This window comes from Schistocerca cancellata, chromosome 7 (genome assembly GCF_023864275.1).
Source record: "Schistocerca cancellata isolate TAMUIC-IGC-003103 chromosome 7, iqSchCanc2.1, whole genome shotgun sequence".
Taxonomy (NCBI): Eukaryota; Metazoa; Arthropoda; class Insecta; order Orthoptera; family Acrididae; genus Schistocerca; species Schistocerca cancellata.
The window spans coordinates 593,521,951-593,534,545 of NC_064632.1; the positions used below are offsets into that span (position 1 = coordinate 593,521,951).

General features: G+C 39.7%; 1 protein-coding gene across 2 annotated transcripts in view; it reads right to left on the reverse strand.

Moving 5' to 3' along the window:
• LOC126092016 (intraflagellar transport protein 43 homolog) overlaps nucleotides 1–12,595 on the reverse strand; it is a 129,247-nt gene that overhangs the window by 111,872 nt on the left and 4,780 nt on the right. For both annotated transcript variants that reach the window (XM_049907403.1, XM_049907402.1), the window contains exon 2: nucleotides 10,585–10,710. In XM_049907403.1, the coding sequence (XP_049763360.1) occupies nucleotides 10,585–10,710 (126 nt within the window). The remainder of the gene's footprint in view (nucleotides 1–10,584; nucleotides 10,711–12,595) is intronic.

Below are 12,595 nucleotides of genomic sequence, written 5' to 3' on the forward strand. Positions count from 1 at the left end.
CGGTAGCTGGATCAGCAGGGCAGGTCCTGTGAACTGGCCAGCCAGATCGCTTGACCTTACCTCACCAGATTTTTTCTTATAGGGTTATCTAAAAGATATCGTTTATCAGGAAATGCCTACCACTCGCAAAAACATGATGCAAAGAATAGCAGATGCTTGTGCTGCAATTACACCAGACATGTTATCAAGAAGTGTGCAGTGATTTACAGCACGACTCAATAAATGCAATGAAGTTGGAGGTCATCACTTTCAACATTTGATTTCATAAAATGGTGAGATGAAAGGGATTTATGGACAACAAGCAGACCTTTGAGAGGTGAGGGGACTTACTGGAAACAAGCACCCCAAAATTCATTTATTTGCTAGTATTTGCAACTAATCAACAATAAAACGAAACCAATCGTTCCTTTTCAGGACCACCAAATCTTAAATGGGAATACGTTCATCTTTAGTTAGTGAGTGTGTTAGTCTTTTCATCAGTTAGTCTTTTACTTTGTGTACTCTGTTAGCTAATGGGTTCACTCATTAGTAAGTAGGATGTTTGGTTAGTTAGTTAGCTAGTAAGATGTTTTGTTTGATAATTAAAAGTTGTGTCGCCTCATGACCACAAAACAAACAAAACTTATCAGAATCTGCAGAAAAAATTAATATGTGGGTCAACATTTGTGAAACTCTAATTCCTCTCTCTCAAACCCCACCCTATGGAGAAAGAGGGAGAGTTTTAGTTTTAGCAAATCAAAATTTATGAAGTAAGAAGTATTTTTTATTCATAGCACCAACTAACAAGATCCAAAACAAATGTTTAAGACAAAATGTATGTAGTTTTTTTGTGTAGAATCTGATTTTGCAATAAAAAATGGGGGCTCCCATTTAAAATTTTAAAGTTGCCTCCAGGTCATCACTTTCAACATTTGATTTCATAAAATGGTGAGATGAAAGGGATTTATGGACAACAAGCAGACTTTTGAGAGGTGAGGGGACTCACTGGAAACAAGCACCCCAAAATTTATTTATTTGCAAGTATTTGCAACTAATCAACAATAAAACGAAACCAATCGTTCCTTTTCAGGCGGGTTAATTTTAGCACCAACAGATCTCCCTCTCGAAAATAATCAACTTTGGATTCTACACATTTTTTTCATGTGAAGCTTATTTTTTGAGTTATTCCGGTTTGTCAACTTAAAATTTATACCCTGTATATTGGTTAGGGAGAGAGATAAAGTGAATTGTACAGAGCTGACATAGTTAAATGCTAATGCAAGTTTAGCCATACCAGAAATTGTAAGTCCAGAAACACATACAGGTATGGATTTGTGTGGGTTAAAAAACATTGTGGCAGTTGGCTGGAACACTGGTTGAAGATTAATTTCTTCATGTTGATTTCTTCTCCAAAAAGGTCTATTTAAAAATGCAGTCCTTGTCGCATCAGGAAGTGGCAATTAGGACATGTCTTGATACGAGAATGAAAACTTGCGACTTCCACATATTTTAACTTTTAATTAGTACAATTTTGAGAGAGCGTAAGTACATATGTCTTTATCGCACCAGCTCAAAAGACCAATGACCTTCAAGATCAGTGAAGAAAACAATTGAGGTACAGAAAAAAGGCCTGATAGTATAGCTTTCAGTTTTCTGCAACTTATTCAGATATAAGCATACATCCCTATGATATCTTTGCCGTATGGGGATGGCACAAAATGGAAAATATTTATTTATATGTGTAGGCCATTTAAAGAATCTATATGTGTCGCATCACTTGATTGAAATAGAGGTCAGGATCAAACTAGCAACAGCAGTAACTTTTGAAGTCTTAGTCAAATAATAGAGATAAAAAGCAGCTGTGGATGTAATAGATATTTCAAATTTAGTTTTTGTGCATCTGCAGCTGTAGAAGACCCAGAGATACACTGTGAGCATCTTTCCAGGTCTCTATGTAATGTATTCAGGTATACATGATTGTGCATGAAGCTAATTTGATTTGTAAGTCAGTTTTTAATATTTTACTATCCCCCTTTCCTCCCCTTTTAAACAGATTATCTGATGATGATTTGGTTTTAAGTAAAAACACATAATGATATCACTTGTGTGACCTGAGGCAGAATCATATACTTACAATATGGTCAGTGTGTTTTGCTCAGGCAGTAAGCACAGTCTGTGTATTTTTGCTAATGACAGATTACTGAACTCTCTTTCTGAGAATAACCTTACACAAAAGCTCAGTTTGGCTTACATAAAGGCATGAAGCATAGACCTTGCCGTTGGTGGGGAGGCTTGCGTGCCTCAGCGACACAGATAGCCGTACCGTACGTGCAACCATAACGGAGGGGTATCTGTTGAGAGGCCAGACAAACTTATGGTTCCTGAAGAGGGGCAGCAGCCTTTTCAGTAGTTGCAGGGGCAACAGTCTGGATGATTGACTGATCTGGACTTGTAACATTAACCAAAACGGCCTTGCTGTGCTGGTACTGCGAACGGCTGAAAGCAAGGGGAAACTACGGCCGTAATTTTTCCCGAGGGGATGCAGCTTTACTGTATGGATAAATTATGATGGCATTCTCTTGGGTAAAATATTCCGGAGGTAAAATAGTCCCCCATTCGGATCTCCGGGTGGGGACTACTCAGGAGGACGTTGTTATCAGGAGAAAGAAAACTGGCGTTCTACGGATCGGAGCGTGGAATGTCAGATCCCTTAATCGGACAGGTAGATTAGAAAATTTAAAAATGGAAATGGATAGGTTAAAGTTAGATACAGTGGGAATTAGCGAAGTTCAGTGGCAGGAGGAACAAGACTTTTGGTCAGGTGAATACAGGGTTATAAATACAAAATCAAATAGGGGTAGTGCAGGAGTAGGTTTAAAAAGGAATAAAAAAATAGGAGTTCGGGTAAGCTACTACAAACAACATAGTGAACGCATTATTGTGGCCAAGATAGGCACGAAGCCCACACCTACAACAGTAGTACAAGTTTCTATGCCAACTAGCTCTGCAGATGACGAAGAAATTGATGAAATGTATGACGAGATAAAAGAAATTATTCAGGCAGTGAAGGGAGACGAAAATTTAATAGTCATGGGTGATTGGAATTTGAGAGTAGGAAAAGGGAGAGAAGGACACATAGTAGGTGAATATGGACTGGGGCTAAGAAATGAAAGAGGAAGTCGCCTGGTAGAATTTTGCGCAGAGCATAACTTAATCATAGCTAACACTTGGTTCAAGAATCATGAAAGAAGGTTGTATACATGGAAGAACTTTCGAGATACTAGAAGGTATCAGATAGATTATATAATGGTAAGACAGAGATTTAGGAACCAGGTTTTAAATTGTAAGACATTTCCAGGGGCAGATGTGGACTCTGACCACAATCTATTGGTTATGAACTGTATATTAAAACTGAAGAAACTGCAAAAAGGTGGGAATTTAAGGAGATGGGACCTGGATAAACTGAAAGAACCAGAGGTTGTACAGAGTTTCAGGAAGAGCATAAAGGAACAATTGACAAGAATGAGGGAAAGAAATACAGTAGAAGAAGAATGGATAGCTTTGAGGGATGAAGTGGTGAAGGCAGCAGAGGATCAAGTAGGTAAAAAGACGAGGGCTAGTAGAAATCCTTGGGTGACAGAAGAAATACTGAATTTAATTGATGAAAGGAGAAAATATAAAAATGCAGTAAATGAAACAGGCAAAAAGGAATACAAATGTCTCAAAAATGAGATTGACAGGAAGTGCAAAATGGCTAAGCAGGCATGGCTAGAGGGCAAATGTAAGGATGTAGAGGCTTACCTCACTAGGGGTAAGATAGATACTGCCTACAGGAAAATTGAAGAGACCTTTGGAGAAAAGAGAACCACTTGTATGAATATCAAGGGCTCAGATGGAAACCCAGTTCTAAGCAAAGAAGGGAAAGCAGAAAGGTGGAAGGAGTGTATAGAGGGACTATACAAGGGTGATGTTCTTGAGGATAATATTATGGAAATGGAAGAGCATGTAGATGAAGATGAAATGAGAGATATGATACTGCGTGAAGAATTTGATAGAGCACTGAAAGACCTAAGTCGAAACAAGGCCCCGAGAGTAGACAACATTCCATTAGAACTACTGACAGCCTTGGGAGAGCCAGTCCTGACAAAACTCTAACATCTGGTGAGCAAAATGTACGAGACATGTGAAATACCCTCAGACTTCAAGAAGAATATAATAATTCCAATCCCAAAGAAAGCAGGCGTTGACAGATGTGAAAATTACTGGACTGTCAGTTTAATAAGTCATGGCTGCAAAATACTAACGCGAATTCTGTACAGATGAATGGAAAAACTGGTAGAAGCCAACCTTGGGGAAGATCGGTTTGGATTCCATAGAAATATGGGAACACGTGAGGCAATACTGACCCTACGACTTATCTTAGAAGTTAGATTAAGAAAACGCAAACCTACATTTCTAGAATTTGTAGACTTGGAGAAAGCTTTTGACAATGTTGACTGGAATAATCTCTTTCAAATTCTAAAGGTGGCAGGGGTAAAATACAGGGAGCGAAAGGCTATTTACAATTTGTACAGAAACGAGATGGGAGTTATAAGAGTCGAGGGACATGAAGGGGAAGCAGTGGTTGGGAAGGGAGTGAGACAGGGTTGTAGCCTCTCCCCTATGTTATTCAATCTGTATATTGAGCAAGCAGTAAAGGAAACACAAGAAAAATTCGGAGTAGGTATTAAAATCCATGGAGAAGAAATAAAAACTTTAAGGTTTGCTGATGACATTGTAATTCTGTCAGAGACAGCAAAAGATTTGGAAGAGCAATTGAACGGAATGGACAGTGTCTTGAGGGGAGGATACAAGATGAAAATCAACAAAAGCAAAATGAGGATAATGGAATGTAGTCGAATTAAGTCGGGTGATGCTGAGGGAATTAGATTAGGAAATGAGACACTTAAAGTAGTAAAGGAGTTTTGCTATTTGGGGAGCAAAGTAACTGATGATGGTCAAAGTAGAGAGGATAGACCGAGCGAGGTGGCGCAGTGGTTAGCACACTGGACTCGCATTCGGGAGGACGACGGTTCAATCCCGTCTCCGGCCATCCTGATTTAGGTTTTCCGTGATTTCCCTAAATCGCTTCCGCCAAATGCCGGGATGGTTCCTTTGAAAGGGCACAGCCGATTTCCTTCCCCCTCCTTCCCTCACCCGAGCTTGCGCTCCGTCTCTAATGACCTCGTTGTCGACGGGACGTTAAACACTAATCTCCTCCTCCTCCTAGAGAGGATATAAAATGTAGACTGGCAATGGCAAGGAAAGTGTTTCTGAAGAAGAGAAATTTGTTAGCATTGAGTATAGATTTAAGTGTCAGGAAGTCCTTTCTGAAAGTATTTGTATGGAGTATAGCCATGTATGGAAGTGAAACATGGATGACAAATACTTCGGACAAGAAGAGAACAGAAGCCTTTGAAATGTGGTGCTAGAGAAGAATGCTGAAGATTACATGGGTAGACCACTTAACTAATGAGGAAGTATTGAATAGGATTGGGGAGAAGAGGAGTTTGTGGCACAACTTGACAAGAAGAAGGGATCGGTTGGTAGGACATGTTCTGAGGCATCAAGGGATCACCAATTTAGTATTGGAGGGCAGCGTGGAGGGTAAAAATCGTAGAGGGAGACCGAGAGATGAATACACTAAATAGATTCAGAAGGATGTAGGCTGCAGTACGTATTGGGAGATGAAGAAGCTTGCACAGGATAGAGTAGCATGGAGAACTGCATCAAACCAGTCTCAGTACTGAAGACCACAACAACAACAACAACAAAGGCTTCCCTATTGATAAAGCAATATCTGACCTGAGGAACTCATTTGTGAACTACAGAAGAAAAACAAGCCTGTCACTTTTTATGTGAGCTTGTTAAGGCCTTCAATTAAACAGATTATAAAATTCTACCAGGGAAGCTAGAAAGTTACGGCATTAAAAAAAATCCCACTGAGTAAGAAGAAACATAGATCAGCAACAGAAAACAGTGTGTCACATAAACAAATGAGATGACAGGAATAAAGGTATATTTGGCATGTGGAAATATATAATATAGTGTTGCACAAGGTTGGATTCTTGGTCCTCTCCCATTATTGAACTACAGTCCGCCCAAATAGCTGAGTGGTCAGCGTGACGGATTGACGTCCTACGGGCCCGGGTTCGATTCCCGACTGGGTTGGGGATTTTCTCTGCTCAGGGACTGGGTGTTGTGCTGTCTTCATCATCATTTCATCCCCATCTGGCGCACAGGTTGCCCAATGGCGTCAAATGTAATGAGGCCTGCACCAAGGCAGCCAGACCTGACCTGCACGGGGCCTCCCAGCCAATGACGCCAAACGCTCATTTCCATTTTCCGTTGAGATACAGAAATAATTTAGTAGGGCCTTTAAAATAATGTGATATAATTATATTCTACAGAACTGTCAGTTCTGGTGACAGACCCATACAAAAGTACGTGCACTACTGAAGTGTCACATGTCGTTTAGGCAAATGACATTTCACACTCTTTGAGTAGTACAAGGAAAGATGATTGTGACAGAATAGCATTAAGTAGGGACTAAGTCATGGAACATATGCCTCATACTGTGCATATGTGGTTGTTTTCATACGTGCAGACATTAACGAGAGATATGGAATATAAAAAACGGCAAGATGTGATGACAAATAAACAGCTTCACCTGCTGTGGGCATAGTCTTTTATGTTTTGGCATCAGGAATTGGCAGTGGCGTAACTATCAGAGAGCAACACTCTCTCCAAGAATGAAAGAAAACAAAAGAAAGTATGGTTTTGTGACAAATGAAGTCTACTGTAATCTTGATTGTCATGTGGAGCCTTTGAGGCATATGTTGTATGTAAAGTTGGGTTCTACTCAAATTCACTAGTCACTCTAATGATCTTACACCCATCAAGGAAATATTTGTTTGTAAAAGGAAAGTAGTGGACATGCTTCTTTGTGGTATGAGTAGAAGTTGTCCTCTTTTGCTCCAACAACAGCTGCAGAACATGAAAAAGTCAAGCCTTTCCTCAGCTACACACAAGATTTCAGAGGCTCTGATTAGCAGGACCTCTACTTCAAGAGAATAGCTACTGTGACCAGATTAAAATAAGAAGGTAAATATGTCAGACGTTATTTCAGGTGATAGATCTCATGATGTGTTCTGACTCTGCTACAAGGAATGAGACAGCAGCTACCAAGAAAAACACTTCACTATTCTATCTTTCAAAACTAATAGTTCTTCATCGGGGAAGAGAGGAACACATTGGAGAAGGTTAAAAAGAGAGGGCAGGTGACTCAGACTCCAGGAGGATAGGACCCACCATTATTACAGAGGTCAAAAGACTCATCAAAAACTGTGATGTTTGCTGAGGTTAGAAGCACTAAGATACATGGTCCATCATATCCATGCCAGAGATATTCAGGTAAATAAAAGAGATTTAAAATTAATTGATATGAAACAGCTTATCCCTTAACCTTACAAATACTCATATTATAGAATTCCATGTAAATAAAAATTGCTTACAGGTGACATAAGCAGAAATCAATCCATATCCACTGAATGAAGTGCCACGTGTTAAGTTTCTATGATCCACAAGAATAATAAACTGAAGCTGCACTGAACAACTAAGTCCTGTCTGCTACACACTTTTTAAAAAAAAAAAAAAAAAAAAAAAAAAAAAAAAAAAAAAAAAAAAAACTCTTTTATTCTATTGATCTACAGGCAGGGTTTCTAGCACATTTCTTTGGTAGTGCTACCAATATCAGAAAAGTTTTTATTCTATAAAAGAGTGCTACAAGAATATTGTGCAGAGTTGGTAGCCAGACACCATTCAGAAGTGTCTTCAAGGATCTAAGGACACTTCCACTTAGTCCTATATGCTCATACATTTACTCCCCAATAGTATTTGTGGCTAGTAATAAGAGTGAATATAGTATGAACTGTGAAATTGGCAAGCACAGTACTAGAAGCAAAAATAATTTATGTGTGGACTATGTACAGTATAGAAAGATAGATAGTGTTTACAGTGATGAAATCTTCTCGGGCTTCGATCTGGGTGGCTGCATTGAAATTCTGCAGTGTTTTGACGAATGACATTCTCTCCATCTTCTGGCAAAGTGTCACACACATGTATCTGAGCAGTGGCCACCTCTTCCTAGCCTTTCCCTCAGCAACCTATGGTGGGAGGGTGTGGACCACCATTTGACTCTCAGTGCAATCAGTCTTGCCCAGACTCACAAAGCATCAAATACTGGGTACGTTCTTGGCATTTAAGGGCTGGTGCAGGGTTTCATGCTGAACTTACATGGTAGCCCTCACCGCTATTGATGAGACTGTCATTATCTCTATTGACTTTTTGATGATGATCTCCCAGAAGCCACTAGCTCAGCACAAATCTTTTGTTTTATAAATTTTGAACATATGTCCCTCACTGAGGCTTTGTTCTGGCACTGGTAATTTATCTTATGCCCCAGATGTATGCACGTAATGTGTTTCATGCAGTGTTGCAAGATACAGTGTTTTCTTTGGCCAATGCACTGGGGTCCACATTCACAAGGAATGCTACAGACATCAGGTATTTGCAGTTGTAATTTTTCCTTTACCAAGCTTACTTTTCATTTTATGTGGTGGTCAAAAGATAGCCTTGTTGTTTTTTTCCTAAATATTTGCTATTTTTGCTCAGGGAGGCCCAATGCAGGGAATAAAGGCAAGTTTTTCTTTCTCTTTCTCCACCTTTTCTCTACAGACGGCTGCATCATTTGTTTTCTTCAATGAATGTCTAATTAGAGCTCTGCTGTACCCATTTTGGCAAAACACACACCTCTACGGCATTGCAGCTCAGCTGGGAGGTTGTCTTTGTCACAAATGGCATGTGCCTTGTGTACTAAAGTTGTTAGAGCAGTGTACTGCTGTGCTGGATGATGACAGATTGGTGCAAGAAGGTACAAATCTCTGTGGGTCTTCTTTCTGTAGACTGCTTTTACTAGGTTACCATCTGCCTTTCTTCTTATTAGAATGTTCAAAAATGGAAGACATCCATTCTATTTTAGCTCTGTTATGAACTGTATGTCTTGATGGATGCTGTTTAGGTGGTACAGGACTCTCTGCCAAGTTGCCATGCAACAAAGGTTTCATCCATGTAACAGAGGGAGTATTTAGATTTGAGCCATGCAGTTTTTAGTGCAATCTCCTGCAAATGTTCCATATAGAGATTGGCAATTCAGTGGCAAATGCCAAGCCCACAGGTACACCATCGACTTTTCTGTAGATCTCCCCACCACATTTGAATTAGGTTGTCATGAGTACATGTTCAAACAGCTTCACCATTTGGTCCTCACAGTGTATACCAAGACGTCTTGAAATGGTGCTTCTGTGAAAAGAGATGTTACACTGAAGCTCAGCAGCAAATCACACTTCTGCAGCTACATCTCTTTCAGTAAGGACACAAATTCAGTTGAGTTCCTCATATTATGACTGCAGCATCCCTTTATGCATTTCAGAAGTGGGGCTACATAAGTGGCTTCTACATATATGAGAGCATTAATTGCGTTCACTACAGGATGCAGTGGAACACTTTTTTTATGAATATAGTCCATAAAAGCACTGAGATGCTGGTACCTTTAGATACAGCCATTTTGTATCTTCCTTGGTTAGAGCTGAGCTGACTCGTGAAGCAAAGCTATTGTTTTTCTTGTCATATTCAGGGTTGGGTCCTATTCCAGCTTCCACAGGCTACAACCCCTAGCATAGTACTTGTCTTCTGGTGGTAGTCAACAGCACATAAGAGAATTACTGCAGGTAGGAATATCTTCAGCAGATATGACTACTATGTTTTCATTTTCTCTTAGCACTCTAAGTACTCTCCGATCTGCTGCTGCGTTATTTAGTTTTAGAAGCTGGGGTTTTTTGATGATCCTGCATGTTTATGACCTAATTTCCTCCATCTTTTCTGCTGGCAGGACACGGATTGCTTCTTCAACACCTCAGAAAGACGGCTGGATCAGTTGTTGAAACATTATACATAAAATGGAAACAACAACTTGGCACACCACCTGGAAGTACACTATTAATCACTCACACAAGAAACCTGAGAGCTCACAGCTGGCATAAGTGCACTTCATGTAAATAAATTCAAATTATTTATTCACTCATGAAATAAGTTGTTTCTAGCTTTCTGTAATATTTGTTTACAGTACAGGCAACCTCATTTGAGGAAAATTTCTTCACTTCAAGACATATTTTGAGGCTAAGAAACAGCATGTGTGATTCATATTAGATTGCAATTTCCGATTAGATTGTGTTTTAGTGTTTTCTTGAACACAGATTTAATCATAAATTATGAAATCTTGAGTTCAAAATTCACTGCAAATAGTCAAAACTGTTATCAGGGTAGTTTCCACAGTCTCTGTTTATTTCAGTAACATTAGAAGTTTTCAGTGAAACATCCCTATGTTGTAACTTAAATATTAGAGTTAACATGAAATTTGTTAAAATGTAACATAGTACTACGTACTAAATCCAACACAGAAGTCTGATAAATAATATAAATATATGATATGACACTTATTTATTATACCTGCAGTGAACCTCTTGATAGTCCAGAACCTGGTGCAGATCCAGGACTATCTATGGTACCATCAGCAGCTGCGTCTTCTTTTGGTGAGCTGGCATTGCCAGCCCTTCTACCTTTGCGGGCTGTTAGCTGTCAATGAAACATACAGAGAATTATGTTTTATATGACACGAACCTTCAGCCACACAGAAAAACATAGTTGTAACAGAAGAAGGCTTTTCTAAGTTTCTAACAATGTCATAAAGTAATTTTAAGTAACACAGCTCATGCTAAATTAAAGGACTTGCTTAATACGTCTGGTGGTAAAAACCAAAATGTTTGCTTGTAAAGAAGAAATAAAGGCAATGATAATTCTGTGTATTAAGTCAAGTGGGAAGACAGTGTGCATATGTTTGAGAATGAAAATTTGTCATTTTCATTTCAAGTGACTCATCACATCACACTACACTCTTCGTATTAGCATTGCTTCATAAGGGACAAACTTCTATCCTTTGTTAACATATCCTTACTGTTGATAAGAGACTGGAATTTAAGACAAATCTACTGTAATTCTGTCTGAGGAGTTTTCATCTGTCTCTGATGACAGAAAAAAGTTTCTCAGGGGGATTGAGCTCTGAAATCATTTGTACAACATTGGCTATGCAAGTCTTTCCTGCAATTGTTTTGATAATTGATGATTCTGATTACTGAGAATTAATTGTTTTCACAATTATAGCTCACTAATACTTTTTTTCCCACAAGACATGCATACTTTCATCATTTTGGACATTTGCTCTCAGAATACTTCACACATTGTCAGTCTTGTGTATTCTATTACAACTGACTGATCAACACTGCGTCCTCACCAAAAGTTGGACAGTTCACCCATTAGTCTACTAAAGAGACTGGCTACACCATGACTGTCCTTCCTCTGCCGGAGTATTACTGTGCAGTATTGGAACCTTACCAGATAGGATTACAGACAACATCAAAAAAGTTTGAAGAAGGGCACTTCACTTTGTATTAATACGAAATAGGGGAAAGAATGACACATCAGATGGGGTAGAAATCACTAAAACAAAAGCATCTTTCACTGTGGTGAGATAGTTTTGCAAAATTGCAGTCTCTTCCAAGTGCAAATTTTGTTACCTCCTACCTACATAATGAGAAATGACCATAGTAATAAAAAATAAGAGAAATCAGGGCTTGCAAGGAAAGATCTGGTTGTTCATTTTTCCGACATGCTATTTGGGAGTGGAACAGTCAAGAAATAGTCTGAAAGTGGTTCTGTGAGCCCTCTGCCTCCAAGCACTTGACTGTAGATTGTGGAGTAGTAGTGTAGATGTGGACCCATCTTCCTGGACAAATAACATCATCAAGTAGGTTAAACAATAGAAAATCCAGGATGGAGTGTAACAATATTGTGAAAAGGAAAGTTGCCATTCACCATACAGCAGAGATGTTCAGTCACAGATATTAGATGATAAACACACACATACACACTCACGCAAACACAACTCATACACACATGACTGCAGTCTCAGGCAACTGAAGCCACACTGCAAACAGCAGCAGCAGTGCATGATGGGAGTGGTTACTGGGTGGAGATAAGGAGAAGGTGGGTGTGGGTAGGGGGAGGGATAGCAGGGTAGGGGTGGCGGACAGTGATGTGCTGTTGGGGACCATGCAGGGATGAGGTGGAAAGAGGGTAGGGCAGCTATGTGCAGTCAGTAGGTTAGATGAAGGGCAGTGGAGAAGTGGGGAGGAGATAGTGGAAAAGGAGAGAAGTAAACAGACTGGGTGCAATGGAGGAATGAGGGCTGCATAGTGCTGGAATGGGAACAGGGAAGGAACTGGATGGGTGAGGACAATGACTAATGAAGGTTGAGGCCAGGAGGCTTACAGGAATGTAGGATATATTGCAGGGAAAGTTCCCACCTGCACAATTCAGGAAAGCTGGTGTTGGTGGGAAGGATCCATATGGCACAGGCTGTGAAGCAGTCATTGAAATGAAGGATGTCATGTTTGGCAGCATG